The following is a 23,426-nucleotide window of genomic DNA, read 5'->3' as shown; positions in this document are numbered from 1 at the left end:
TGCTTGTTAAGCCACTCGTGCATTGCTTTTGAGATGTAGCCGTCTGTGCTTTTCCCCTGAGTATCTTGATTGGATCATAAACTATAACAGTAATTTCTAGCCAATTCAGGCAAATAGATAGGGTGTGGCAGCACTTCAAAATGCAAATGTTGAATAGTGTCAGTGGTTGTATAGGCAGTGTGAAGATGGCTGTTGTCATGCAATAAACAAATCTTCGAAAAGGATTTGTTTATAGCATGACAAACTTTATAACTTGTATGCTTATTGCAGTACAGTGCACTGTTGATGGATGTCCCTTTCTTCATAGAACTAGCTCTAGGAATTTAGCTGCTCTGTGCAAAAGAAATAGGGCTGCCCTTTTAAAAAATAAAAATGTTTATGTGCATGCATACATTTGTGCATGCTGCACAAATTACTGTTTATTCCAGTGTAGAAGTAGACTTTTTTTTGTCTTGATAATTTGTGTAGGTATATATTTGCTGGATAGGTTCATTTCCACCCCTCCCCATTACACTTATCTTTCACATCTTGTGTAGTAGTGTATTCTAGAAAAATTTTAATGGAAATTTAGCTAGAATAAATTAGTCTTCATTAAGTTTAATTTCCTTAGTAGCAAAATTTAAGAGCAGCATATTGTTAATGTATATCAGTCATAATGATATGGGAAAATACAACTGGCTTTAAGCTATTTTCCCATCAAATGTATGTATGTGTTCTATATAATATCGGTGTTTAGATACACCATAGACACTCTTAAAAAAACTACAAAGTAGTTGTTGTGGGCATCATTTGCTCTTTCTCATATTGTGCTCTGCCTTCACGACGAGTTGCCATGATACTGCACTACCTCAAATAAGTAACGCTTCACTAATAGAGAAGACTATTGTTACTTATTCTCAGTGAGTACCACGTCATGAAGGCAGAGCACAATATGAGAAAGAGCAAATGATGCCCACAACAACTACTCTTTTTTTTTTTTTTTTTTAAGAGTGTCTATGGTGTATCTAAAAACTGATATTATATAGATACTAAACTCTTAGGCGCCTCCGTAGCCAGGTGGGAAGGAGCAGCAGTGCGTAGCACACGCTTCTTGATTAGACCGGGGTTCGAGCCCATCACCACCAAATACGGAGGATGCGGAAAGGTCAAGGGAATGACCACCGCATATTCCCGGAGCAATATGGCCTTAGTTGCTAATGCTCCTAAAAACCAAAATAACATAACAAAATAACTAAACTCTTAAAGTATTATGCCATGTGCATTTAATTATTTTAAGTATGTGTTCTATGTACTTTCACATGTTCAACTAAATGATAGTTCTATATCAGCGAATTAGAAATATTTGGAAGATTTTTATTGTTAGTTTTATAAATTTATGATTTTTTTTTTAAACAGTTCTAGCCAGTTTTTATTACACAACCAAACAGAGCATTATAGTATGAATCAAAAGTCAGGAGTGAAAAGTATTACTCAAAACCCATAGAGTACAATTTGTTCATTTCGAGGGTTTAGTGTCAAACAATGTTAACTACAAAATCATTTTGTAGTCAATGTTTTTGTAATTAACCAAGAAAATTAACCAGTCAATGTTTTTGTAATTAACCAAGAAAAAGTTATTTGATAATTTCTTAGTTTACTGAAAATGTAGTTACAGCCCATGCTAACTTGTAAAGTTTTGACCGGGCTAGCCGGGTGGGTAAAGTGCCTGGCAACCCAAAGGTCGCGGGTTCGAATCCCGCCTCGGGCTTGAATCAGAGTAGAAAATGCAAAAACTTTGGGAGGTGCATTATGGCCACAGAAGCCGATGTGCCAACAACTAACAAAAAAAAAAAAAAAAAAAAAAAGAAACTTGTAAAGTACTAGTGAGATACAGTTCTATGACATGATATGCATTGTTATTTGTATAAAGTAAAACTAAAGTTATCTAAAAAAAAAAAAATGCAATTTTGTAATTAACGTTGTTTGCCACTAAACCCTTGATTTGTTTATTTACAAATGCAGTGGTTGTTCTTTGATGGTAGATGCACCGTTAAAGAAACAGCAAGTCATTAAGGATAGTGTTTAAGATGACAGTGGCTAATATTTGTTGACTTGTCCTGACATTTGGTTTGTGCTATGCAAGTCAGTGTACTTTCCTTTAGAAACTCTTTTTTTTTCTTTTTTTTTTTTTTTTTTTCCATTGGTTAATTTTTAAGTTTTGCAAAATAAAAAGCCCAGAGCATCTCATCAGGGAAATCTTGTATCCTGTCATAAGATCATCTAGCTACAATGACAAATGAAAGTCCTTTAAAAAAGGTTTCCCAACCGTTTATAAGAATTGGACCCATAGTGATGAATTGTCTGTGATTGGTTCTGAATTGCTAACCCTTGTTTAGCCAAGTATTGATAAATTATTTTAGACGTTCTTGTTTTGCAAATCTCATTTTTTCATTGATAAAGCACAAAAAGTTAAAGTTATCTGTTGCTTTTCAGCAATATAAAGGACATTACTGACTTCTGTAGTAAACCCTATATTGTGTGTATTAAATATGTGAAGGCATTGTCATACAGAATATCTATTAAAGTTTAAATTGAACACCTCTCACCATGTAAATATTGAACAGAATTTTTTGTTTATTGGTTCTAAGTAATGACTTTAAAAGAGGTCAAATTAATTCAACAAGTTACTACAACGTTTTTTTACTGACTTTTGGATTTCTTTTCAAATTTACAGAGTTCAGGATTATTTCCACTCTGCAGCGGGACACCTGCATTGCAGTTGTCCAGCTGTAGATAGTCCACAGAGCCAAGATTTTCTTTGCCATTATCTTCTATCAGCCTACTGAATATGCCGTACATCAGAATGGGGTCATCTGAACCTTCAGCAAGGGAACTCCAAATAAGCTTTAGTCAGAGCTTCCACTGGTACTATACAACCTGGAAAAATTTCAAGCTCTTCTGCTCAGTACAATAAGTGCACTAAATTACAGTGTTAAAACATTTAATGTTTTTATTTCTAATACAACATTTTTTCATAACACCGGCGCAATATGTCTAAAGTTGCTTTTGCACCAAAAAAAAAAAAAATCCAACCCCCCCCCCCTCTTTTCATAACATTCTAACAACTTTGACTATAACTACTTGTTTTAAGTTTCACAGACAATCAGATTTATCAGTTAGGCTGTAGTCCATTAAAGTATAGTTTTACTATATAGATATATTTTAAGTACTTCACAAATATGTTATTATATTAATCTCAATTTTTTTTTTATTTTTATAGAACAACACAAACAATATCCAACAGCAAGTAGAACTGACTTATGTAGAAAAACTTATTAGAACAATTGAACTGTATGATTGCTACCTCTTCCTCCTATCTGGTATTTTGTATTGAATTTACCTGAGATCCAGTGGTTTAGTGGAAAGTCAAGAGGCTTCCTCTGTCAAACTGATTAGGCCAATACCCCTCTTGCAAAGAAAACATTATTATATTTTATATTTCAGTAATAGAATTTTTTTAAGACATTTTGTTTTCTGTGATATTTATGAAACTCTCTCTCCACCACACACATACATTGTTGGGTCTGTGAGGTTCATTACTATGTCACTGCTGAAAACTGATCTGGCAACACCTTCCAGGCAGAGTCAAAGAAATCTCTGCCATCTAGTAGCAACTTTTGAACTCATGACACTTCATACTCTATAAATAAAAAAAATCCTTTTCCAAAAAAAAAAAAAAAAAACCTATAAATTTTGGGACTGTCACTCTGTCAGTAGCCTGTTTAATTCCCATTGAAATTTCTTGCTTTATTTTGTTCTTTGCTAATATTTTGTGTAAATTTTATGATGCAATCAATTGAATTTTTTTTTTTTTTTTTGTGCATCGTGAATTTCAGTTCATATTTGAAGCTTTTTTTGAATGTCATCTACGACTAGATTTGGATGAGGGGTAAAAAAAATAAACGTGCAAAACAAAGCTAATATTTTTTGTTGGGGGAAACCGATAAAAGCATCTAAAATTGTGAAGTATTAGCACCACCACCATCCAGAAAAAACCAAGAAAAGAAAAAAAAAACCCTTATAAGCAATAATACTAAGTAGTGAGAAAGAGGTGTGATATTTATTAAGTGTGACATATCTATGAATAGTGAAGGTATGGCTTTTAAAGAAATGGAATAATAGAATAATTGCATTTATTGTGATTATTTCTTAGCAATTTTATATACATAAAGTAATTCAAAAGTCACTTCACTACTATATAAGCTTATAATTTTTGTGCATTTTGAATTTTTATGTGTCTTAAAACACACCACGCATTGAATGAAAGCTGTAGTCTTGAGGGTTTTTTGCTGACTATTATCTACAAGTTTCACTGGAATTGCATAGACATAATGTAAATAACAAAATCGTGATGTTCAGTTTAGCAAAAAAAAGAGTATGGTGCATGCATGCATGCACACACTTATTGTGTTCATGTCTGTCCATCCCTCTGCATATAAAAACACAACTCCCAGTGGATGGATTTTTGTGAAATTTTATATTTAGGCCTTTTTAAGCCATTTCAAATTTCATTAAAATTGGACAAATAGAAATCCATCTATTGTTATTTCTTTTTTTCCATTTTGTTTTTCTCAGTTACTTGTTTCTCTCAGTTTCCAATGCAAGTTTTTGGAAAAAAGGTCCATTAGACATTCTGTTTATGACTTACTGTTAACCAAATGAGATCAGTTTTTGTTTATATGAGTTTGTACATGCAAAACTATTATTGACATGGCTTTTGTTTGAAGTCTAAGAAAATCAACATATCGAACTGATCATCAAATTGCTGCACCCCAGACTGTGTGAATAATTTTAAGAAATTACAAAATTGATAGATTTGAGTTTCTGGTCAGGTCTGCTAATGCTGATATTGTAAGACTTAATTGAGAATAGCATCATCCCAAGATAGGCGATGAAGAATTTTGTTATGGTGTGAATGTAGTGTGTTCTGGAGGGCATGAGGTGTATTCTTATAAAAAAAACTGCCTGAAAGCAACTGGATTATTCTTTAGGTCTGAGAATGCTTTGGTGCAGTGGCGGATATCCGCACAGGCGCACGAGGTGCGCGCCTGGGGCCTCTTAAATCGAGGGGGCCTCAAATCTCAGGTCTCAAAAAAAAAAATTGTTTCATTTTAAATTTTTACACTCATCTTTATTACCGTTACTGAATAAAACTATAATTTAATATGAGAAGTTAGTAAACTCTTATGCGAATATCCCTACATATTATATGAAATATTTATGCGAACTAAGTGAATCTGAAGAAGAATACATATTATCATTAATGCTAGATTTTATGTATTAATTTTATGTATTAATGTTAGGTTAGGGAGAGATGGTAGTTGTGTCATTTTTTCATTTAAACATTAGTTAAAATATGTATGAAAGAATTGCGCAACCAAAATGATTAAAACCGCAACACCAAATCTAGAGCGCATGCTACAGTAAAAATGTGCGTGTAGAATGTACACTGTAGTGGTACCGAAAATATTTAGAGGGGGGCCTCAAAATTGAATTGCGCCTGGGGCCCTCTCAAGTGCTAAATCCATCACTGCCTTGGTGGATGTTGAACGTGTGGTGTGAGATGACTAGTCAAAAAGGAAAGATGAATCTGGAAGTCCGTTACAGGCCAAATGATTGAGAAGCATGATAAAAAATCTCTTTTGGCAGTTTGAATGCACAAGCAAGTAGGGTTACTTGTTATAGGTGACAAATTTACTCTTTATAGGGCCCCGAGTGCCAAGCGAGTGATCAAAGTGAGTCTAAAAGCGAATCTCAAAGCGCCTTCTCTAGAATTAGCTGTTTTCAGAGAATTTTCAAGCTTTTGTTTACTAAGTTATTTCTTTTCTGCTCTTCTCAATAAAGAAGTAAGCTTTTCAAAAGAAAGGAAAGGTACCTTTCTTCTTCCTGTATATAGAACTAACCTACATAACACACTAACCACTAATCCCTTCTCGCTTGGTCACTGGTGGCACCGCTCCTGCCTCCACATGGTGGGGCCGGTAACCTGGGGGAAAAGTTATCCTCTGGGGCAAAAAGGAGCAACCATGGATTGCGACAACTACCCAGCACTTGAGCCCAGATGCTCATGTCATGACATTAATGAAACCGAACGTGACGCATCCCAATCTAAGAGATTACGCAAAAATGAGAATGAACAGGAATATCCAACATTCCTCATATTGCATTCTCTTTCATCCAAACCTATGAGTGCCCTTTCACCATTTCTAATTCAGAAATGTTTAGAAAGTGTGGCTGGTTCGCCGAAAATGGCGAAAAGATTACGTTCTGGAGACTTACTAGTTGAAACAACTAAACATCAGCACTCCCAGGCTCTACTGAAATTGTCAACTTTTGGCGGAATACCTGTACAGGTCACCCCTCATGCCACATTAAATAGCTCCAAAGGAGTAATAGCAGAGTGGGATCTGATGAATGTCGCTGAAGATGAGATAGTAGAAGAATTGCAAGAACAAAAAGTCGTTCAAGCCAAACGAATAATGTTAAAAAAAAGATGGTGAACTTGTTCCCACTAGGAACATTATTCTAACGTTCAGTACACCAACCCTACCATCATGTGTGAAAGCCGGATACCTTAACTGCCGAGTACGTCCCTACATTCCCAATCCAATCAGATGTTTCAAATGTCAAAAATTTGGACACTCACAAACAGTATGTCGAGGGGGACCCTACCTTCCCGAACTGTCGCTGTAAAGCCCATTCACAAACTGTCTGCACTGCAGAAACGCCACAATGTCCAAATTGTAAAGGCCAGCACCCTGCGTACTCAAAAGCATGTGAACTCTGGAGGTTAGGAAAAAACATCCAAAAATACAAAGTTGAAAAAAAGGTCACCTACCAAGAAGCTAGGAAGCAAGTTATGCTCAGTATGCCAAAAGTTAGCTATGCTGCAGCAACCAAAAAATATCAATCAACTGGTACACAAACAGCAGTCACAGTATCCCCATCCATCTCAATTGCCGATTGGGCTCGATCAGTGCTTTCGTCCCCACAACAACCATCTACAGAACAATGGAAAGTAACTTGCTCTAGCAATACTCCGCTAACAGTACCACCAACTGCAAATGATACTTTGCCAGAAACTACAAAATTGAAAGCATCAGCGTCAAACAATGCAGACCAACCATGCTCAGGAAATATAGATATAGATTCTGGTACTCTGCAAGAAGAGACCATTTTAGATTTACACGCAGAAGACGACATGGACACTGGGCGGCCTGCCTTCCGGAAAAAAGAAAGGATGAAACTAGATCGATCCAAACAGGCTGGATACAAAAAAACAGACAGAACCTTTTACAACCTCTAAAACTAAATAATGCAGAACATTATACAATGGAACTGTAGAGGTCTACGAAGCAATATTTTTGACATTTATGATCTCATCAAACAGCATAATCCAGTTATCATCTGCCTGCAAGAAACTAATGTAACTCCACAGGTGACTCCAGTGATCAAAAACTATAGTATCTACCAACAAGACAGAAGCAGCACTAACTCAAGAAGAGGCGTAGCCATACTTATTGACAACAAGGTTCCTACCAAACAAATCCCTCTACAGACCACATTAGAGGCTGTAGCAGTACGTATTGTTTTCAGTTTTATGCTAACCGTAGTCTCTGTGTATCTCTCCCCAAACAAAGAATTTACTGTAAAAGAGCTGGAGGATTTTATAAAGCAGCTTCCATCTCCTTTCATTCTGCTAGGGGATTTCAATGGGCACCATCCTATGTGGGGATCTCCCAAGATAGACAAACGAGGAAAACTCATCGAAACAGTTCTTGACAATCAGAATCTCACATTATTAAATACTGGTGCTAACACTTATTTCCACTTTTCCACCGGAGTATCTACTGCCATAGATCTATCAATATGTTCTCCAAAACTATTCCCACTTATGAGTGGTTAGTTTTAAGTAACCCGCTGAATAGTGATCATTATCCGATCATTTGCAAATTGCAAACAAATAGAACCTCACATATAACCAGCCACAGAAAATGGAAATTTTACAAGGCAGATTGGAACAGGTTCACCAATGCAATTTTCTTTGATGATCAAGTCATCAAAAGCCAGCCTATAGATGTTGTTACTGACCACATTACTGCACAGATAAAAACAGCTGCAACTTGTTCTATACCCAAAACCAGAGTTGGTCCTCATAGACATGCCAATGTCTGGTGGAATGATGCATGCCGTGATGCCAAAAAAAGAACAGAATAAAGCATGGAATCTATTTCGCAAAAACCCAACAACTGACAACCTGGTAAATTTTAAGAAACGTAAAGCTAAGGCACGCTATGTGCAGAAAAAAGCGAAAAAAGATTCTTGGATCCGGTTTGTTTCCACCATTAATAAAAATACAGAGAGCAGAAAAATCTGGAACAAAATTAAAAAGCTGAATGGTAAATCCCACCCGAAATCAACACCTATTATAAGTTGGAAGAGTAGAGACTACTCCTCTGCAATAGAAATTGCAAACGCCCTAGCCGAATCCTTTTCTGAAATCTCTGCCACATCCGCATATGAGTCAGCCTTTAAACAGATAAAAGCCAACGCAGAAAAGCATAAGCTTACCTTTAAAACAACGGCATCTCTTCTGTATAATCGACCTTTTACACTACTTGAACTAGAGAGCTCCTTAAATAGGTCAGCTAATAGTGCACCAGGATCTGATGGGATACACTATATCATGCTCAAACACCTAAAGAAGAAAGCTATGAACTCCTTACTGATATATTTCAACCGGATATTCTCTGAAGGCTACTGCCCTCTTTCTTGGCGCCACTCAATAGTCCTAGCCTTTGTCAAACCTGGAAAGGATCAATCAAATCCACAAAACTATCGGCCTATATCTCTTAGTAGTTGCCTTGGTAAAACATTAGAAAGAGTGATTCACGCTCGATTAATATGGTACCTAGAATCTCATTTGATAATAAACAGGAACCAGTACGGTTTTAGAAAAAATCGGTCAACTCTAGACCTTATGATCAAGGCAGAATCCAACATACGGAATGCTTTTATCCGTAAAGAACATCTTGTCATGGTCTGTCTGGATATAGAGAAAGCCTTTGATACCACCTGGTGCTATGGCATTCTTCAAAATCTGTATGCCACAGGACTCCGAGGTCAGCTACCACCAATCATACAGAGCTTTCTACAAAATAGAACCTTTCAAGTGCGTTACTGTAATTCTCTGTCCCGCACATTTGTCCAAGAAGAAGGGGTCCCACAAGGTTCAGTTCTTAGTGCGACGCTCTTTGCAGTTAAGTTAAACAGTGCAACAGAGAACATTCCAGTTAATGTTGACACCTATCTATATGCAGACGACCTTACAATATCCTGCAACTCACAAAATATGCGCTCAATCGAGCGTCAATTACAACTCTCAATAAACAAAATACAATCATGGGCATCTCATAATGGCTATCGCCTCTCTGCAACAAAAACAACTGCTATCCACTTTTGCAAAAAGCGTCAGCTGCATCCAGATCCTGAACTAAGGTTAGGAATCCAACAAATACCAGTCAGCAACAATATCTGGTTCTTGGGACTAGTACTTGACACTAAACTTACTTTTCAGGCGCATATAAGGCAATTACGGACGCAGTGCATGAAAAAGTTGAATATCCTCAAAGTTATCTCTTCCATGGCATGGGGAGCCGATCGCTTCATGCTTCTGCATCTATATCGAACCTTAATAAGATCTCGTCTGGACTATGGAGCTCCAGTATATGATTCTGCATGTAAGACAGCTTTGGCTTGGCTCAATCCAGTCCAACATAGTGCTCTGAGGATTGCCTCCGGAGCTTTTAAGACGTCCCCAGTACAAAGTTTGTATATAGATGCCAATGTGCCTCCACTAAATCTCAGGAGGAAAGTATTGCTTCTTAGCTATGCAGCCAAATTACGTAGCCTCCCTTCTCACCCCATCTGGACATATCTCTTTGAACCTCAGTGGGTAAACTTATACAGAAACAAACCAAATGAAAATAAACCTGCAGGTATCCGGCTACAAGAGTTAACAGAAGACTGGGGCATCTATCTTGGAAATATATCTCAAGCTGCAGATGCAGTACAAGCACCATGGGCAATGTATACACCTCATTGCGATGACTATTTTCTTCAGTGGGTAAAACACTCCCTATCGAACAACAACATTAGACAGTTACATGCGTCTCATGCATTGGCCAATGCTCGCAGTCTTCAAATATATACAGATGGCTCCAAAACTGATATATCCGTAGGAGCTGGAGTAATCAGTCCTACAACCACTGTTTCTGTCCAGTTACCACTTGAATGCAGTGTTTATACTGCTGAACTGTATGCGATAAAAATAGCTTTAAATGTCCTTAACGATCATCTAGACACCCAGATCATAATATACACTGACTCTTTAAGTGCTGTCAATGCCCTACGGAATAAATCACGAAATTTCCATCCACTTATCCCACAAATTAGATCTCAGTTATATCACCTCAGTGAAAATAAGCAAACCGTAACTTTTTGCTGGATACCCAGCCATGTTGGTATTCGAGGAAACGAGCGTGCAGATGAAGCAGCAAAACACCCTACTTGTTTCAATTACATCCCAGTGTTACAAACCAATCATACGGCAGATATGCACTGAGATATGGTCTGAAATGTGGCATCACCAAACAGATAACAAGCTCCTTCAAATAAAACAGAATCCACAGCTTTGGAGATCCAGTTCCCGATTAAACAGGCAAGAAGAGGTTGTGCTTTCTGGAGCACGAATTGGCCATACATATCTAACACACTTATTTTTACTGCTAGGTGAAGATCCTCCACTTTGCTCGCTTTGTAGTACCACACTAACCGTGAAGCATATTATCATTGAGTGTCCACATTACCATTCAGCTAGAATTGCATGTTTCAGATCTCTACTGAATTCACAAAACCCACGGCAACTAAAACATATACTAGGAGATGATGCCAATTTATCAGAATTGTTTATTTATCTGAAAATGATCAATGTATACAACCACTTCTAGACCCATCTATAATGTATTGATGAATTTTCAAAAGTAACAGGCGCAATTTAGCCATAGTAGCCCTTGCGCCAATAAATCCCACAACAACAACTCTTTATAGACTTGAAATTGTAGACTGGTAATGCACCAAGAGTGCAGTTTTTTTGAACAATCTATATGACTTATTTATTATTAATATCAAGGATATAAGTTGTATCAAAAGTATGATAATGTAGGATTCACTTGTAGGTAGTGACCACCATGTCATAAAAATGAATATTATTCAAAGCAGTTCTGGTGGCTACGGGGAAAGGCATAGGCTTCAGTTTCAAGGGAGGACTACAATAAATAAAGATTTACTGGGATAACAGCTTTATGAATTTCTCTTAATGACAGTGCATCCATCTGGATGACACAAATGCATTTGTTCAGTGGAGAAATGCCACAAAGAAAAGGATGACAAAATTGAGCAGTGGGTGGGGTGGGGGGGAATGGTTATGGATTATCATGTGATACCAATCCATATACAGGGTGTTTCAAAAATGGTCAGTAATTTAAAGGTGAAAAGTACAAACTAAAATAAGCAAAAAAGTCCCAGTGAACATCGGGCCTCAAATAAAACGTTTTCGAGATAATGCACATTTTCTGTTAAGATCTGCCACTGATTATGGGAGCACTCTGGGAGGATAGTCTGTATTGCTGAGACCTTGTACACGCTGGATATGGTGGGGTACAGTAATTGGCAATGTAAAATTCGCCACACACTACTATGATTCAGTACATGCTCTTGCAGAGCAACCCTCCTTGTCGAAACCCTCCTAAATATATGGATGAGTTGCTAGTGTAAATTTTATGCGTTTTTTTTTAATTAATTTATATATTTTATCTTTTTACAATGTTGTATTTATTTATTTTATGAAAGATGTAAGATACTCAGTTGACAGTTGTTAGGCAAATTTGAACTTACGTTCTGGGTGCTACCTTTATTTTTAATAAAAATAAAAAAAAATAAATATTCTTTCTAACACCCTTTTCTCAACATCAGGTGTTATGCTTCTTGGCCTATCTGCTCGTACTCCATGTGCGAAGCACCCATTTTCTCTAAGGCGTTGATGTACCCTGATGAATGTGCGCCTGTTGGGCTGCCTTCGGTGGGGAAAGGCTTCTTGGTACAAATGTGCAACTTCGAGTGCACTGCCATTGGCTTTACCATACATGAAGTGCATGTCTGCATACTCTTCGTTGCTGTAACCTCTTTCCATGTTGACTATCCTTTGACAAGTACTAGTATCCCTGCTACATCTCAGAGCATTGAGAAAGGGGAAAAGGAGAGAATGAGCATAAACAAACAAGTCAGTGGTGGATCCCAACTCTGTACAGTTCACCTTGTCAGTGGTGGATTCCAACTAGAAATGTGCAATATCTCGAAAACGATTCACTTAAGGACCCATGTTTACTAGACTTTTTTTGCATATTGTAGTCTGTTCAATTCACCTTTAAATTATTGACCATCACTTTTGAAACACCCTGTATATTTTATAAGAATATATGTAACAAAATCACTGATGAGGTAAAGTAAGTGAATATTCAGTATGAGAAATCTGCTGAAAAAAACCTAAGAACAGGATGGGAAGTTCTTCTATTTATACATAAATACAAAAAAAAAAAAAAAAAAAATCATATAAGTCAGGCTACAGGATCAAAATGGGGAAAATCATAAACAATCCAGCCAAAGTAGTAGATAAATTTAACAAGTGTTTTGCAACAATCTTTACAATTGAAAGTATGTTCAAACCAGAGGAAATCAATCCTGGGACTGACTGCTGTAAAATAAGCAGTATAACAATCTTGGAGCAGCATCTGTCAGAAAAACTACTTGCCTAAGGTAGGAAAAGGTCCCAGAGTTTGAAGGTGTACATCCAATTATATTAAAAAAAAAGGCAGTGTGTGATTGCATAAAACCATTAGGAATATTGTTGAAACCATCATTAAGTTCTGGGATGAACCCCTTGAATTCAATAAGTGTTAATCTTTTCCCAGTCTATAAAGATAGAAGCTGAAGAAGTAGAGGCAGTGGTCAACTATAGACCTGTAAGTTTTACTTCTGTGATGGGCAAAATCATGGAGTTTGTAGTTGAGGGTACAATGTGGGGCCATCTTGATAAGCATGGAATCATGAAGAGATTACAGCATGGTTTGTGAAGGGAAAGTCACTTGACCAGTCTGGTTAAATTGCTTATGATGAGACAATAAAACATTTGGATGCAAAAAAAGTAATCCTTACATATATACTTGGATTTCAGTAAGGCACTTGATGTGGTTCCACATGAGAGCTTATTGTTTGGTAAGTGGGGCCTTAGCACTGATCAGGGGTCAGTGGTAAGACCTTTCTTCTTTCTGATCTTCCTTAATGATATTGATTAGGGTATACAGGGGATGCTGCATTGCTGATGATTTTAAGCATGGGAGAATGATTAACAACCAGAACTGGGTATGTTTCAGCCCATATATATAACTGGGACCAGTTATATATATACGGGCTGAAAAACAGCAATTAAAGTTTAATACTACTAAATTTAAGTCTTGCATCTGGGGAACAAAATTCCAGGAATAACCTGTAGACTGCTGGGTGGGGAGATAGTTAAAGATGGTTTAGCATGAGAAAGACTTAGGGGTTTAGGGGTTACAATATAAATAGCATGGAAGGCACATGGTGTCCCATCAGTGGTGACAGCTAGAAACATTTGTGTGTGTGTTGTTGGGGGGGGGATTGAAGTCTCTAAAATCCTGAAAGGAATTGGAATATTACACTCCTCAATTCTAAGGTAGATGATATAAGAGCTAGAGGAACACAAATATTGAATTTTAGGGAGGAGTAGAAGACAAAATCTCATCAAGTTTATTTTTGGGGAGCATGTTGTGAATGTATTGAAATCCCATTATAGCAAACTTCTTGGAGCTACACAAATAATTTTTCTGCACCAAAATTTTGTTGTAGAAAAATGAATAATTTTTTTGATTCATTATGTATAAAATTTTAATAGCCCATACTTTCAGAAATATGCTATGAATATTGCTGAGAATTATTTCAAAAGAATCATTATATTTTCAAAAATTCTACTTCACTTTTCTAATACAGGCAACCCCTGTATAACACAGTACTTCTACAACATGGTTTCACTCTAACACGATTGATAAATTGCAACAATCCTCACACAACATGGTAATTATCTAACACAGTTGGAGAATTTCGGTAAACCTCGCATAACAGGGTATTTTTGAGCTTTTGTGTGTGGGGGAAACCCTGCTATTATGTTGGATGTAATTTTTCAAGGTTTCCACTCTTTTTGAATCCCCCTGTTGACTCGCTAGTCAAAAAAAAATTAGTGAGAAATCCCTGTATTTTATTTTGTTGGGAAATTCCCATGTTACGTTCTGTGCTGTTGAACTTGTGGAAGACTCTAGATTTCAAAGTTTTATTACTATTGGATAGCATACCAGTCCATCCAAACATTGAAGTTATGTTCCTACCACCACAGTTGTACTGAGTTAATATAACTTCTTTCATTCAGCCTTTAGTTCAAGGCATTATATCCACCTTTAAAACTCATTCCATCAGAAAATCGTTACAATGGATTTTGGAAAAAATTGATTCAGAATCTATTGAAGTAATGGATGCATGAAAACATTTCTCAATTGTGGACTGTATCAGAATCATAGCTTTATCGCTGAAAGAAGTAAAACCGTCAACGTTAAATGCGTGTGGAAAAATGTATGGCCAGAGTTAATTCATTCAGGAAATATGATCGAATGGGCAGAAAGCGGAATTGGTGTGATAATAGAACTTGCTACGTCAGTAGGAGGGGAAGGTTTTGATGATGTGATATGACTACTGAAGCCCTCATGGGTAGCACAGTTGATGGAATCGCCCTCCTCCCCACACCGGCTGGAAAAGACTAGAGTTCGAATCCTATCGTTGAAGGGTGGATTTTTTATGGGTGTTTTTCACAACATGGCCGAGTTAGTCGGGCTTGGGTAGCATGGTTTTTTTCTCCTGGAAACTCGGGTTTTTCATCCAGCAGAACAGAAAATTGACCTCAGGCACACAATTTATAGACAATACACACAGAGTAACATGGCTTTAGTCTGCAATGCTCTTAAAAAAAAGATATGATACTGAAGATGTTCAAGAATCACTGGTAGAAAAAGAAGCCGGCATAGTGGATTTGGTGCAAATGGCATCGGAGGTAAAATCAGATCAATTCAGATGATGATGATATCGCAGATGAAAATTCTAAACTTCCAAATTTTACACTAAAAAGCATAGGGGAAGGCATAAAGTTAGCCGAGCAATTAGCATATCAATTTTTGAATGCAGATCCTTGAATGAAAGGAGCCCAAAGTTCAAAAGGGAGCTTCAAAAATGCTTAGTTTGTGATGAAATCACAAAGATTTATCAAGCAAAAGTGAACAAACTCAGATTACTGATTTTTTTAAAGAGAGCAGAAGATGCACAAAATCTAGAATGGTGTATTTTTGTTAGTTTTGTTAACATTTTGTTAACGAAGTAGTGTATTTTTGTTAGCTTTTGGAATGTAATCCTCCCCCCCTGTACTTTTTCTTAGTCCCGTATAACACGATTTCCCACAACATGACATTTTACAGGAACTAATAACCGTGTTATTCGAGGGTTACTTGTATATAGAAATAACAGTTTTTGCTCTCCACAAATAGCTTTAAATCAGTTATAAATAAAATGACAGTATGTCAGAGTTTGTTAAGAGACAACATTTTGAAAGCATATTGCATTTATAAGAAATAGTGTATCGTATAAAATTTTAATAACCCATACTTTCAGAAATATGTTACATAAATATAACTTATTGTAACTTTGTATATATTAATACATTTTTGTGTGTAATATTTAACTTTTTTTTTTCAAAAATTAATGCAAATATTGAACATTGGTGAAAATATGTGTATCTAAGTTGCATGAAATTAAATTACAATACTACTACTACTACAAGGCTTTTCCCCAAATTGCTAAAGTAACTAATAAAAGTAGGTAGGTAGTTATGCAGATTTGTCATCTGGCATCATCTGCTTCTGAGAGTATGGGTAAAAAGGTGGTATGCTGTACCAAACTGGATTTGAGTGTAATCATTCAGAAATGTGGAGCATTTAATAGAAGGTGCAAATCTGAATTATTTTGCTGCATTTTTAAAACATTCATTATCTTTTCTTTCATTGAAACCTCCCAAATTTATATTTACAATATGAGGGTCATTCACAATGTTTGTAATTTTTATCCCTCCTTGTAATTTTAGGTGTAAGTGGACTTTGAAAATAATTCGTTATACTGAATTTTTCATTGGACTGTTTTGCTCATGCAAGATTTATAAAGCATTTGAGAACAGGAAGCTCCAGAGAGCATAACAATTGAAGGCACTGCAGCTGTGCTTCAGCCATTGGACACCAGCCAGAGGCTTCAATGTCACAAAGCCAGAGAGTGTAACCGTTGGAGGTGCTGCTATCTGTCATAAAGCAAGATCATTTCAATAATTGTATGCAAGAGATGCCACTCAATATGTGATATAATTAGGCTTAACAATAGCATACATTTTTTCTGTTTGCACCATAACTAACAGAAGTTTCTGGAATTTTCAATGGAGAAAACAAAGAAAACACTTTTGTCGATGGCTATTGGGGGTTTCAGTTGTGTGGACAAAGAATTGTAGAAACTTTATTAGATGGGGAGCAAAATTGTTGAAATTGTGCTGTCCACCTGTGACCCTTCACACCTGGGTTGGGGTTAATAAGGGAAGTCAGGCAGGATCTGGGAATATTTTCATTGTAGTGAAATCTTTGTTAAAATGGTTTTAAGTAGGATTTTATGGGATAATTGGAATAAATTAGTGGATTTTACTTCTAGCGTGGTTTCCTCTATTTCTGGCTCTGCTGTATAGGTTTTCTCTCTTTGTCCATCCTCTTCCATTTTTACATTCGGTTGCTGAAATATTCCTTACATCTTTTAAGAATCTCATCTTTGGATGTTAGGAGTTCATGTCTTGGACAAGGGTGTATGCTGGTTGGTAGCAATTCTTCCACTGGTTTATTCCCTTATACAACTGCCTTATATTTTTGTCTTTGTGGTTGTTTACTGTTTGGTCTTCCTGGAATTGTCTTTTCTTCTTTCTAAGGAGCACCTTTAGTTTCTTTGCAACATTGCTTGTACTGTTCCCATTTCTTGTGTGTGAGGCACCTCCGTAGCCAGGTCGGAAGGAGCAGCAGTGATTAGACTGGGGTTCGAGCCCGTCACCACCAAATACGGAGGATGCGGAAAGGTCAAGGGAATGACCACCGCATATTCCCGGAGCAATATGGCCTTAGTTGCTAATGCTCCAAAAAACCAAACAACAACAACAACAACATTTCTTGTGATTGGGATATCTTTGCCATTTTAATTGTTTGGATTTTTCTGTCCTCCACCTTTCGTGTACATTCCCCCTCATACTATTCCTTTTTTTTTTTTTTTTTTGGTTCTGATCCCGGAGAGTCTTTTGCTAATTCCTGGATAGCATCTTTTATGTATTTCCATGCACTATTAAGTTGTGTTACATAGCAATTGGGCAGTTGATTCGTACACACTGTGTGACCTTGGCAGTTTAAGTTTATGCTTGTTCAGTTTTGACTACATAACAATGGATGTGACATGAGAAATGTTAAATTTGTGTTCCTCTGATTGACCAGTAATTTTATTTTCTAGATTTATATGAAAATTAAGCTTATTTTCATTGTTCTTTAGGCTGTTGGTGTTGATTTTTTTGTGGAACAGTTCTTCTTTTTGTGTCCTGTTGTTGATAATCTTTCTTTTAACTTTCCAATGACTAAAAGTGGTCTGAATCAATATCAGCACCTCTGTATGATCTAATATCTGTGATTGTTGATTGTCGTCTTTTGTCAACTGAAACATGGTCAGTTTGTTTAAATGATTTTAGAGAAATTAATTTAAAAAATAAATTATAAAAATAAAAAATAATAATGAGATAAAATATCTCCCACCTTTATATTTTATTATCTACTTCCAAATATTTATCTAACCTCTCTTTAAATTTACTAAGCTGTCTGTCTGTCTTTACTAGGCAGCTTGTTCCAGTAGTTGATTTATTCTTTGACTAAAGGCATATTTTCTTATACAAACTATAATTTAACACCTGAATACTAGAAGTGGGTGTTGCATGACCAGTTGGTAGTCACATTGAGATATTATATCACTAGTAAAAACTACAAAACCTGTCATTCAATGCTTGATATCTTTTACTGAGTTTAAAATACACAATTATAACCTTACAAAGTTGACACCACCTTTGAATTATCCAATATAAAATATACATATGATAATGAATTATAGTTAATTGGCTTAATTTTTTTATAGGATATTAGAACATTAGAAGAATACAAAAGCAGTACTGAACAGCAAAGGAAGCGCCTTATAGGAGTACTCATTTTTTATTCTATCATTCTGTATATATTGGTTGCCCTTCTGTTTTTCTTCTATTATTTTCCCACCAATTTAAAGGACCGTGTAGTGTACTCATCTCCTCTCTTGATTTTCCCATTTCTGTAAGTAACTTATATTTTTTATGTTCTTTATTTCTTATGTAATAAGCTATTTGTATTCTAATGTTAAACATTAAATTTAAAATTTAACTCATTTTTTGTTTGTTTATTAGATAATATAAATTATAAAAAATGCTCCAAATTAGAATAAATTGTAAAATATAATTTATTTATTCTTTATTCCATTTTTAAATAGAATAAAAGAGAATAAAAAGTTGGTCTATAAAAGACTTTTGGGAACAAATGATCAATGAAAGTTGAACTGCAAAGAAAACTGTTCTTAACTTTGCTAGATTCATAAGGAATATTATGAACTGTTTGGAGGCAAGGTATTTAGGGAGAGAATAAAATTGAATTCGTGATAAAATTAAATAAATTTTTATACCACATTCTGAAACTTCTTACAAACTCACTTCTTCATATAAGTTGGGGTGGAATGCTTCTGAAAAACAGCTGCTACTTGGTTGTAGTGCATGAGCTAGGATTTCTTGAACTCTCTTCTGAAGTGATATGGATTGTTGCCTGTTCTGTGATGTAAATTTTTTTGAAGAGGATTTTGTCTTCAAAATATAATAGGTGTTCTTTGAAGTGACTTCTTTCTTTCGTGTTTATGTCATCTTATATAATAAACTACTTTGAATGTGGCAGTTCTTTGATCTGTCAGTTGTGAAAGGATGGCGAGTTGAGGTCCCAATCCATCGTATATTGTAGGGAATGAAACGTTGACCACTGTTGTGCTAGAATTATTTAGTTTGAAGAATTTACTTTAGTCTAAATTTTGTTAAACTAATTAGTTAAGTATAATTTACATGAATTTTCAGGCTGATTTCCATGCAAAGAACTTAAATTTTTCTCACATGTCTTTCACAAATCATATCAAACTAAGTTTGAAACATTGATGTACGCAGTGTGTTACTTTTCAGGTGCATTTGCAAATAGTAATAATTCATGATACACACACACAGAGAGACAAAGATTTTTATGCACAAACTGAGAAAATTTCTTTTCTGCACATTCAGTACATTGTCCTTTCATTCCCCCAACCAGTGCATGGCAACAAACGTAATATCCAGTACTTCAGTATTGCAATATACGATATATACATAGCCCGTGTGATATGTATGGGAAAAAAAAAAAAAAAAATTGCCTGGTTTCTGTTCTTCTGATTTGAATGAAACTTAGGGTGTGATAAATCATTTTAACAAAGCAAATAAAATGTCTGTGAAAATCCATCAACTGGAAGTCAATTTATTACATATTGACGGGCAGAAAATGAAATAACAGTTGTCTTGATTTCTGTTTATAATAATGAAAATTTGGAATGGCTTAACAAATGTTTTTAAAAGACCCAAATATAAAATTTCATGAAACCCATCCACCAGGAGCTTGAGTTTCACATGCAAACAGACTGATGGGTGGACATGGTGAAGAATGATAGGTGCATTATGCATCTTATGCTAACACACCGGAAAGTGCTTTTAGTCTGTAACTAGTTCATATCGCATATAGGCACCTCCGTAGCCAGGTGGGCAGGAGCAGCAGTGCGTAGTACATGCTTCTTGATTAGACTGGGTTCAAGCCCATCTAAAGAGAAACAAATTTTGTTTCTCTTTCAAGAACACACATGAAATATGCAGATTCACCCCATACTCCACATGCCTACCATTACATCCAAATGTTAAAAGAAGCTTATGGCAAATCTACCTTCCATATAGTACAGCTTGCAGGTGGTTTAGAATGTTTAAAGATGGATGTGATTCAATCATAAAAATTAGCGGTGCTGGAGCTCCAACCACTGCTGTAACCACAGAAACCATAAATACCGCTTCTGTGATCATGAGAGAAGCTTGTCATATAACAGTAAGGCAAACTGGCAGAAATGTTGAGAATATCAGTAGGAAGCACACATTGTTTTTTTTTTTTGTTGTTGTTGGCGCATCGGCTTCTGTGGCCATAATGCATCTCCCAAAGTTTTTGCATTTTTTTACTCTGATCCAAGCCCGAGGTGGGATTCAAACCTGTGATCTTTAGGTTGCCAGGCAAGCACTTTACCCACCTGGCTAGCCCGGTTGGCAGCACACATGGTGTTCTCCATGATCATTTATATATGACACATATTTGTGCACGCTATGTTCCAAGACTACTCATACCTGAGAAACAGCAAGTTCACATATAGAGGTTTATCAGGAGCTGCAATGGATGGTTACTGAAAATGGTGAGGTTCTGTTCAAGGTGACAGTGCCAGCAAGTCATGGCTTCATCATTTCAAACAGAGTAAGAAACAAAGCTGTCTGGAAGTCTACATTATTGCCAGCACCGAAAAATGCAAAATTTATGGCTTTTGTAGGAAAGGTTATGGTCATCTTTTTTTTTTTTTTTTTGATGATCAAGGAATAGTTTACTAACATGATGTTCCATGTCATATGATTGTTAAGGGAATTTACTACAGAACTGTACTGCACACTTCACATTCAGCGAAAACAACCACAACTGATGCAGCATTATGACAATGTGAGACCTCGCATTGCTTATACTACCATTGAGTGCTTAAGCCAGCATTAATGTCATATATGTTTCTTATCTTCCTACAGTCCTGATATTGCATCTTGCCCCCCCCCCTTTTTTTTTATTTCCAAAGTTAAAGGAGCTGCGAGGAAAAATTTCTAGTTGTCGGAAGTTGTAAAGATACTGGAGGTTGATTCTCAAATCATGTCAAAAATTACTTCCACCATGTTTTTTAAGAATGGTAGAAACATTAGAGTAATGGAGTCTATTTTTAAAAAGACCATCAAAATATGGATGATTAATAAAGATATTTGGGAAAAAAAAATTATGATCATTCTCCATTGAACATCTTTCATATTATGATTTAACTAGTTAGTATTTGTTTTTGATGACCATGTTGTATGCATAAATTTGGCATGCCACAAATCAGCTTCTCAATATCATTAATCGATATGATACCTTGCCAAAGTTATTTTTGCTTGCCTCTGCATAGAACGTTATGCATTCATTTCTGCTGAGGTCCGATGATCCTCTTAAGTGTGAAATTGCAACACCATTTTAACACTCATATTTTATCTGAGTGTCCTCTTTTTATCAGTGAATGTCTGTTTTTTAATGCTTTTAGCCAACTAATTGAGATCTATCCTCCTCAGCTGAATTCTTAATGACAATTACCTAGTGTTAGCAGTCTTCAACTTTTTAAATCTCTGAACTTGTATAGTCAGATTTAAAATGAGATTCTTAATATTTCCTAAATAAATATAATATTTTTTCCTATATCTTTTATCCTTTACATAAGGTTCTGTATATATTTTACCCTGTTATTCTGTACACATTGTACTGGATATATACCTTTTAGACATGGTGACCTATTGCAGTAGGTCACTGAAATTCCTGCTGTTTTACTTCCTATGTATGATTGTGTTTTGGCTCAGTTTTGCCTGATGCACCAATAAAACTCAAATCCAAACAGCAATAAACCAAATTTCATTAAAATTGGACAAATAGAAATTTGGCAGTTATTTCTTTGTTTTCTTACATACATAGGCTATCCATACACTGTATATTCTAGATGAAGAGCTGAATATTGTTTGTTGTCATCTGCTGAATCAAGGAATGAATGGGCAATATCACAGATGTGCAAAAATGGAATGTTTTTAGTTTAAGAAGTGCACATATGAACTTCATTGTTTTTTTTTAACTCATTTTTTGTTATCACTTTGCTGAATACAGTAGAATGTCGATTACCCAAAAGTCAATTATCTGAACGATTCCCCTTCCCCCAATTACTGTATCTACTTTTAGTGCACTGGTTGTTATGCTGAAACATTACTCCTGCCACTTGATGCATTTGTTTCTGATTATTTATTTGAAGATATATGCAGTATAGCATAAAAATAGTTCTAATTTATACACAGGAGTTAAAAAGCTTTTAAAGTATTTTCTGAAAATGGCAGAGGAAGAAAGTTTTCCAAAGATGATGTTTACAATTCAGATGAAATTGGTCTTAATTGGAAGTCACCCCCTCTTAAATCACTTGCATTGTGGTGCAAAATGGCTGCTCCTGGTTTCAAAGCTAACAAACAGCATGTTAGAGTTATGGTGTGTGTGTGCAAATGCAAGTGGACAGCATGTTTTGCCCTTGTTGGTGATTGGAAAATGCAAGAATCCAAGATGCTTTAAAGGTGTAACTCTCCTACCAGTACGATATAAAGCATAGAAAAATGATTGGATGAATTCCAACATTTTTTTGGATTTGTTTAACCAAGATTTTATTCTAAGTGTGAAGAGACATCAAAAAAATGAGAGTAAAGCTGGTCAAGTTTTGCTTATTAGCATTAGTAGAGGCATATGATGCAAGAAAGCAAGTTTATGCAGCATCAGCCAAAAAAAAAACCACTCCCATTTCACCCCTCCGTTCGTTCCAAATACCTCTCCAGCTCAGCCTTAAATTTATTTAGGCTATCAACTTCCATAACAAGGAATGGAAGTCTGTTCCACCAACCAACTACCCGCTGGCTAAAGGCAAACTTCCACACAAATTCAAATTGAGCCAAACTTTCCTCAATTTGAATTTATGTCCTCTCAGGTGATTATTCTGAGCAAGAGGAAGAATCCCATCAGCATTGAGCATGCTCAAACCATTCAAGGCTTTATACACCTTAATCAGATCACCTTGCAGGTGTCTAGTCTCCAGGCACTGTAATTTGCAAAACTTAAGCCTTTCTTCATAAGAGCAACCCTTTGTTTCATTCACTAGTCTTGTTGCCCTTC

General features: G+C 36.0%; 1 protein-coding gene across 2 annotated transcripts in view; it reads left to right on the top strand.

The window, feature by feature from the left end:
• Lnpk (zinc-ribbon metal-binding protein lunapark) overlaps window positions 1–23,426 on the top strand; it is a 206,312-nt gene that overhangs the window by 41,387 nt on the left and 141,499 nt on the right. For both annotated transcript variants that reach the window (XM_090380315.1, XM_090380310.1), the window contains exon 3: window positions 18,463–18,650. In XM_090380315.1, the coding sequence (XP_090236441.1) occupies window positions 18,463–18,650 (188 nt within the window). The remainder of the gene's footprint in view (window positions 1–18,462; window positions 18,651–23,426) is intronic.

This window comes from Mastigoproctus giganteus, chromosome 1, assembly GCF_048544385.1.
Source record: "Mastigoproctus giganteus isolate SK-2022 chromosome 1, ASM4854438v1, whole genome shotgun sequence".
NCBI classification, from domain to species: domain Eukaryota; kingdom Metazoa; phylum Arthropoda; class Arachnida; order Uropygi; family Thelyphonidae; genus Mastigoproctus; species Mastigoproctus giganteus.
Note: the sequence above shows the minus strand (reverse complement) of the source record. Positions and strands in the feature narration are given on the sequence as shown.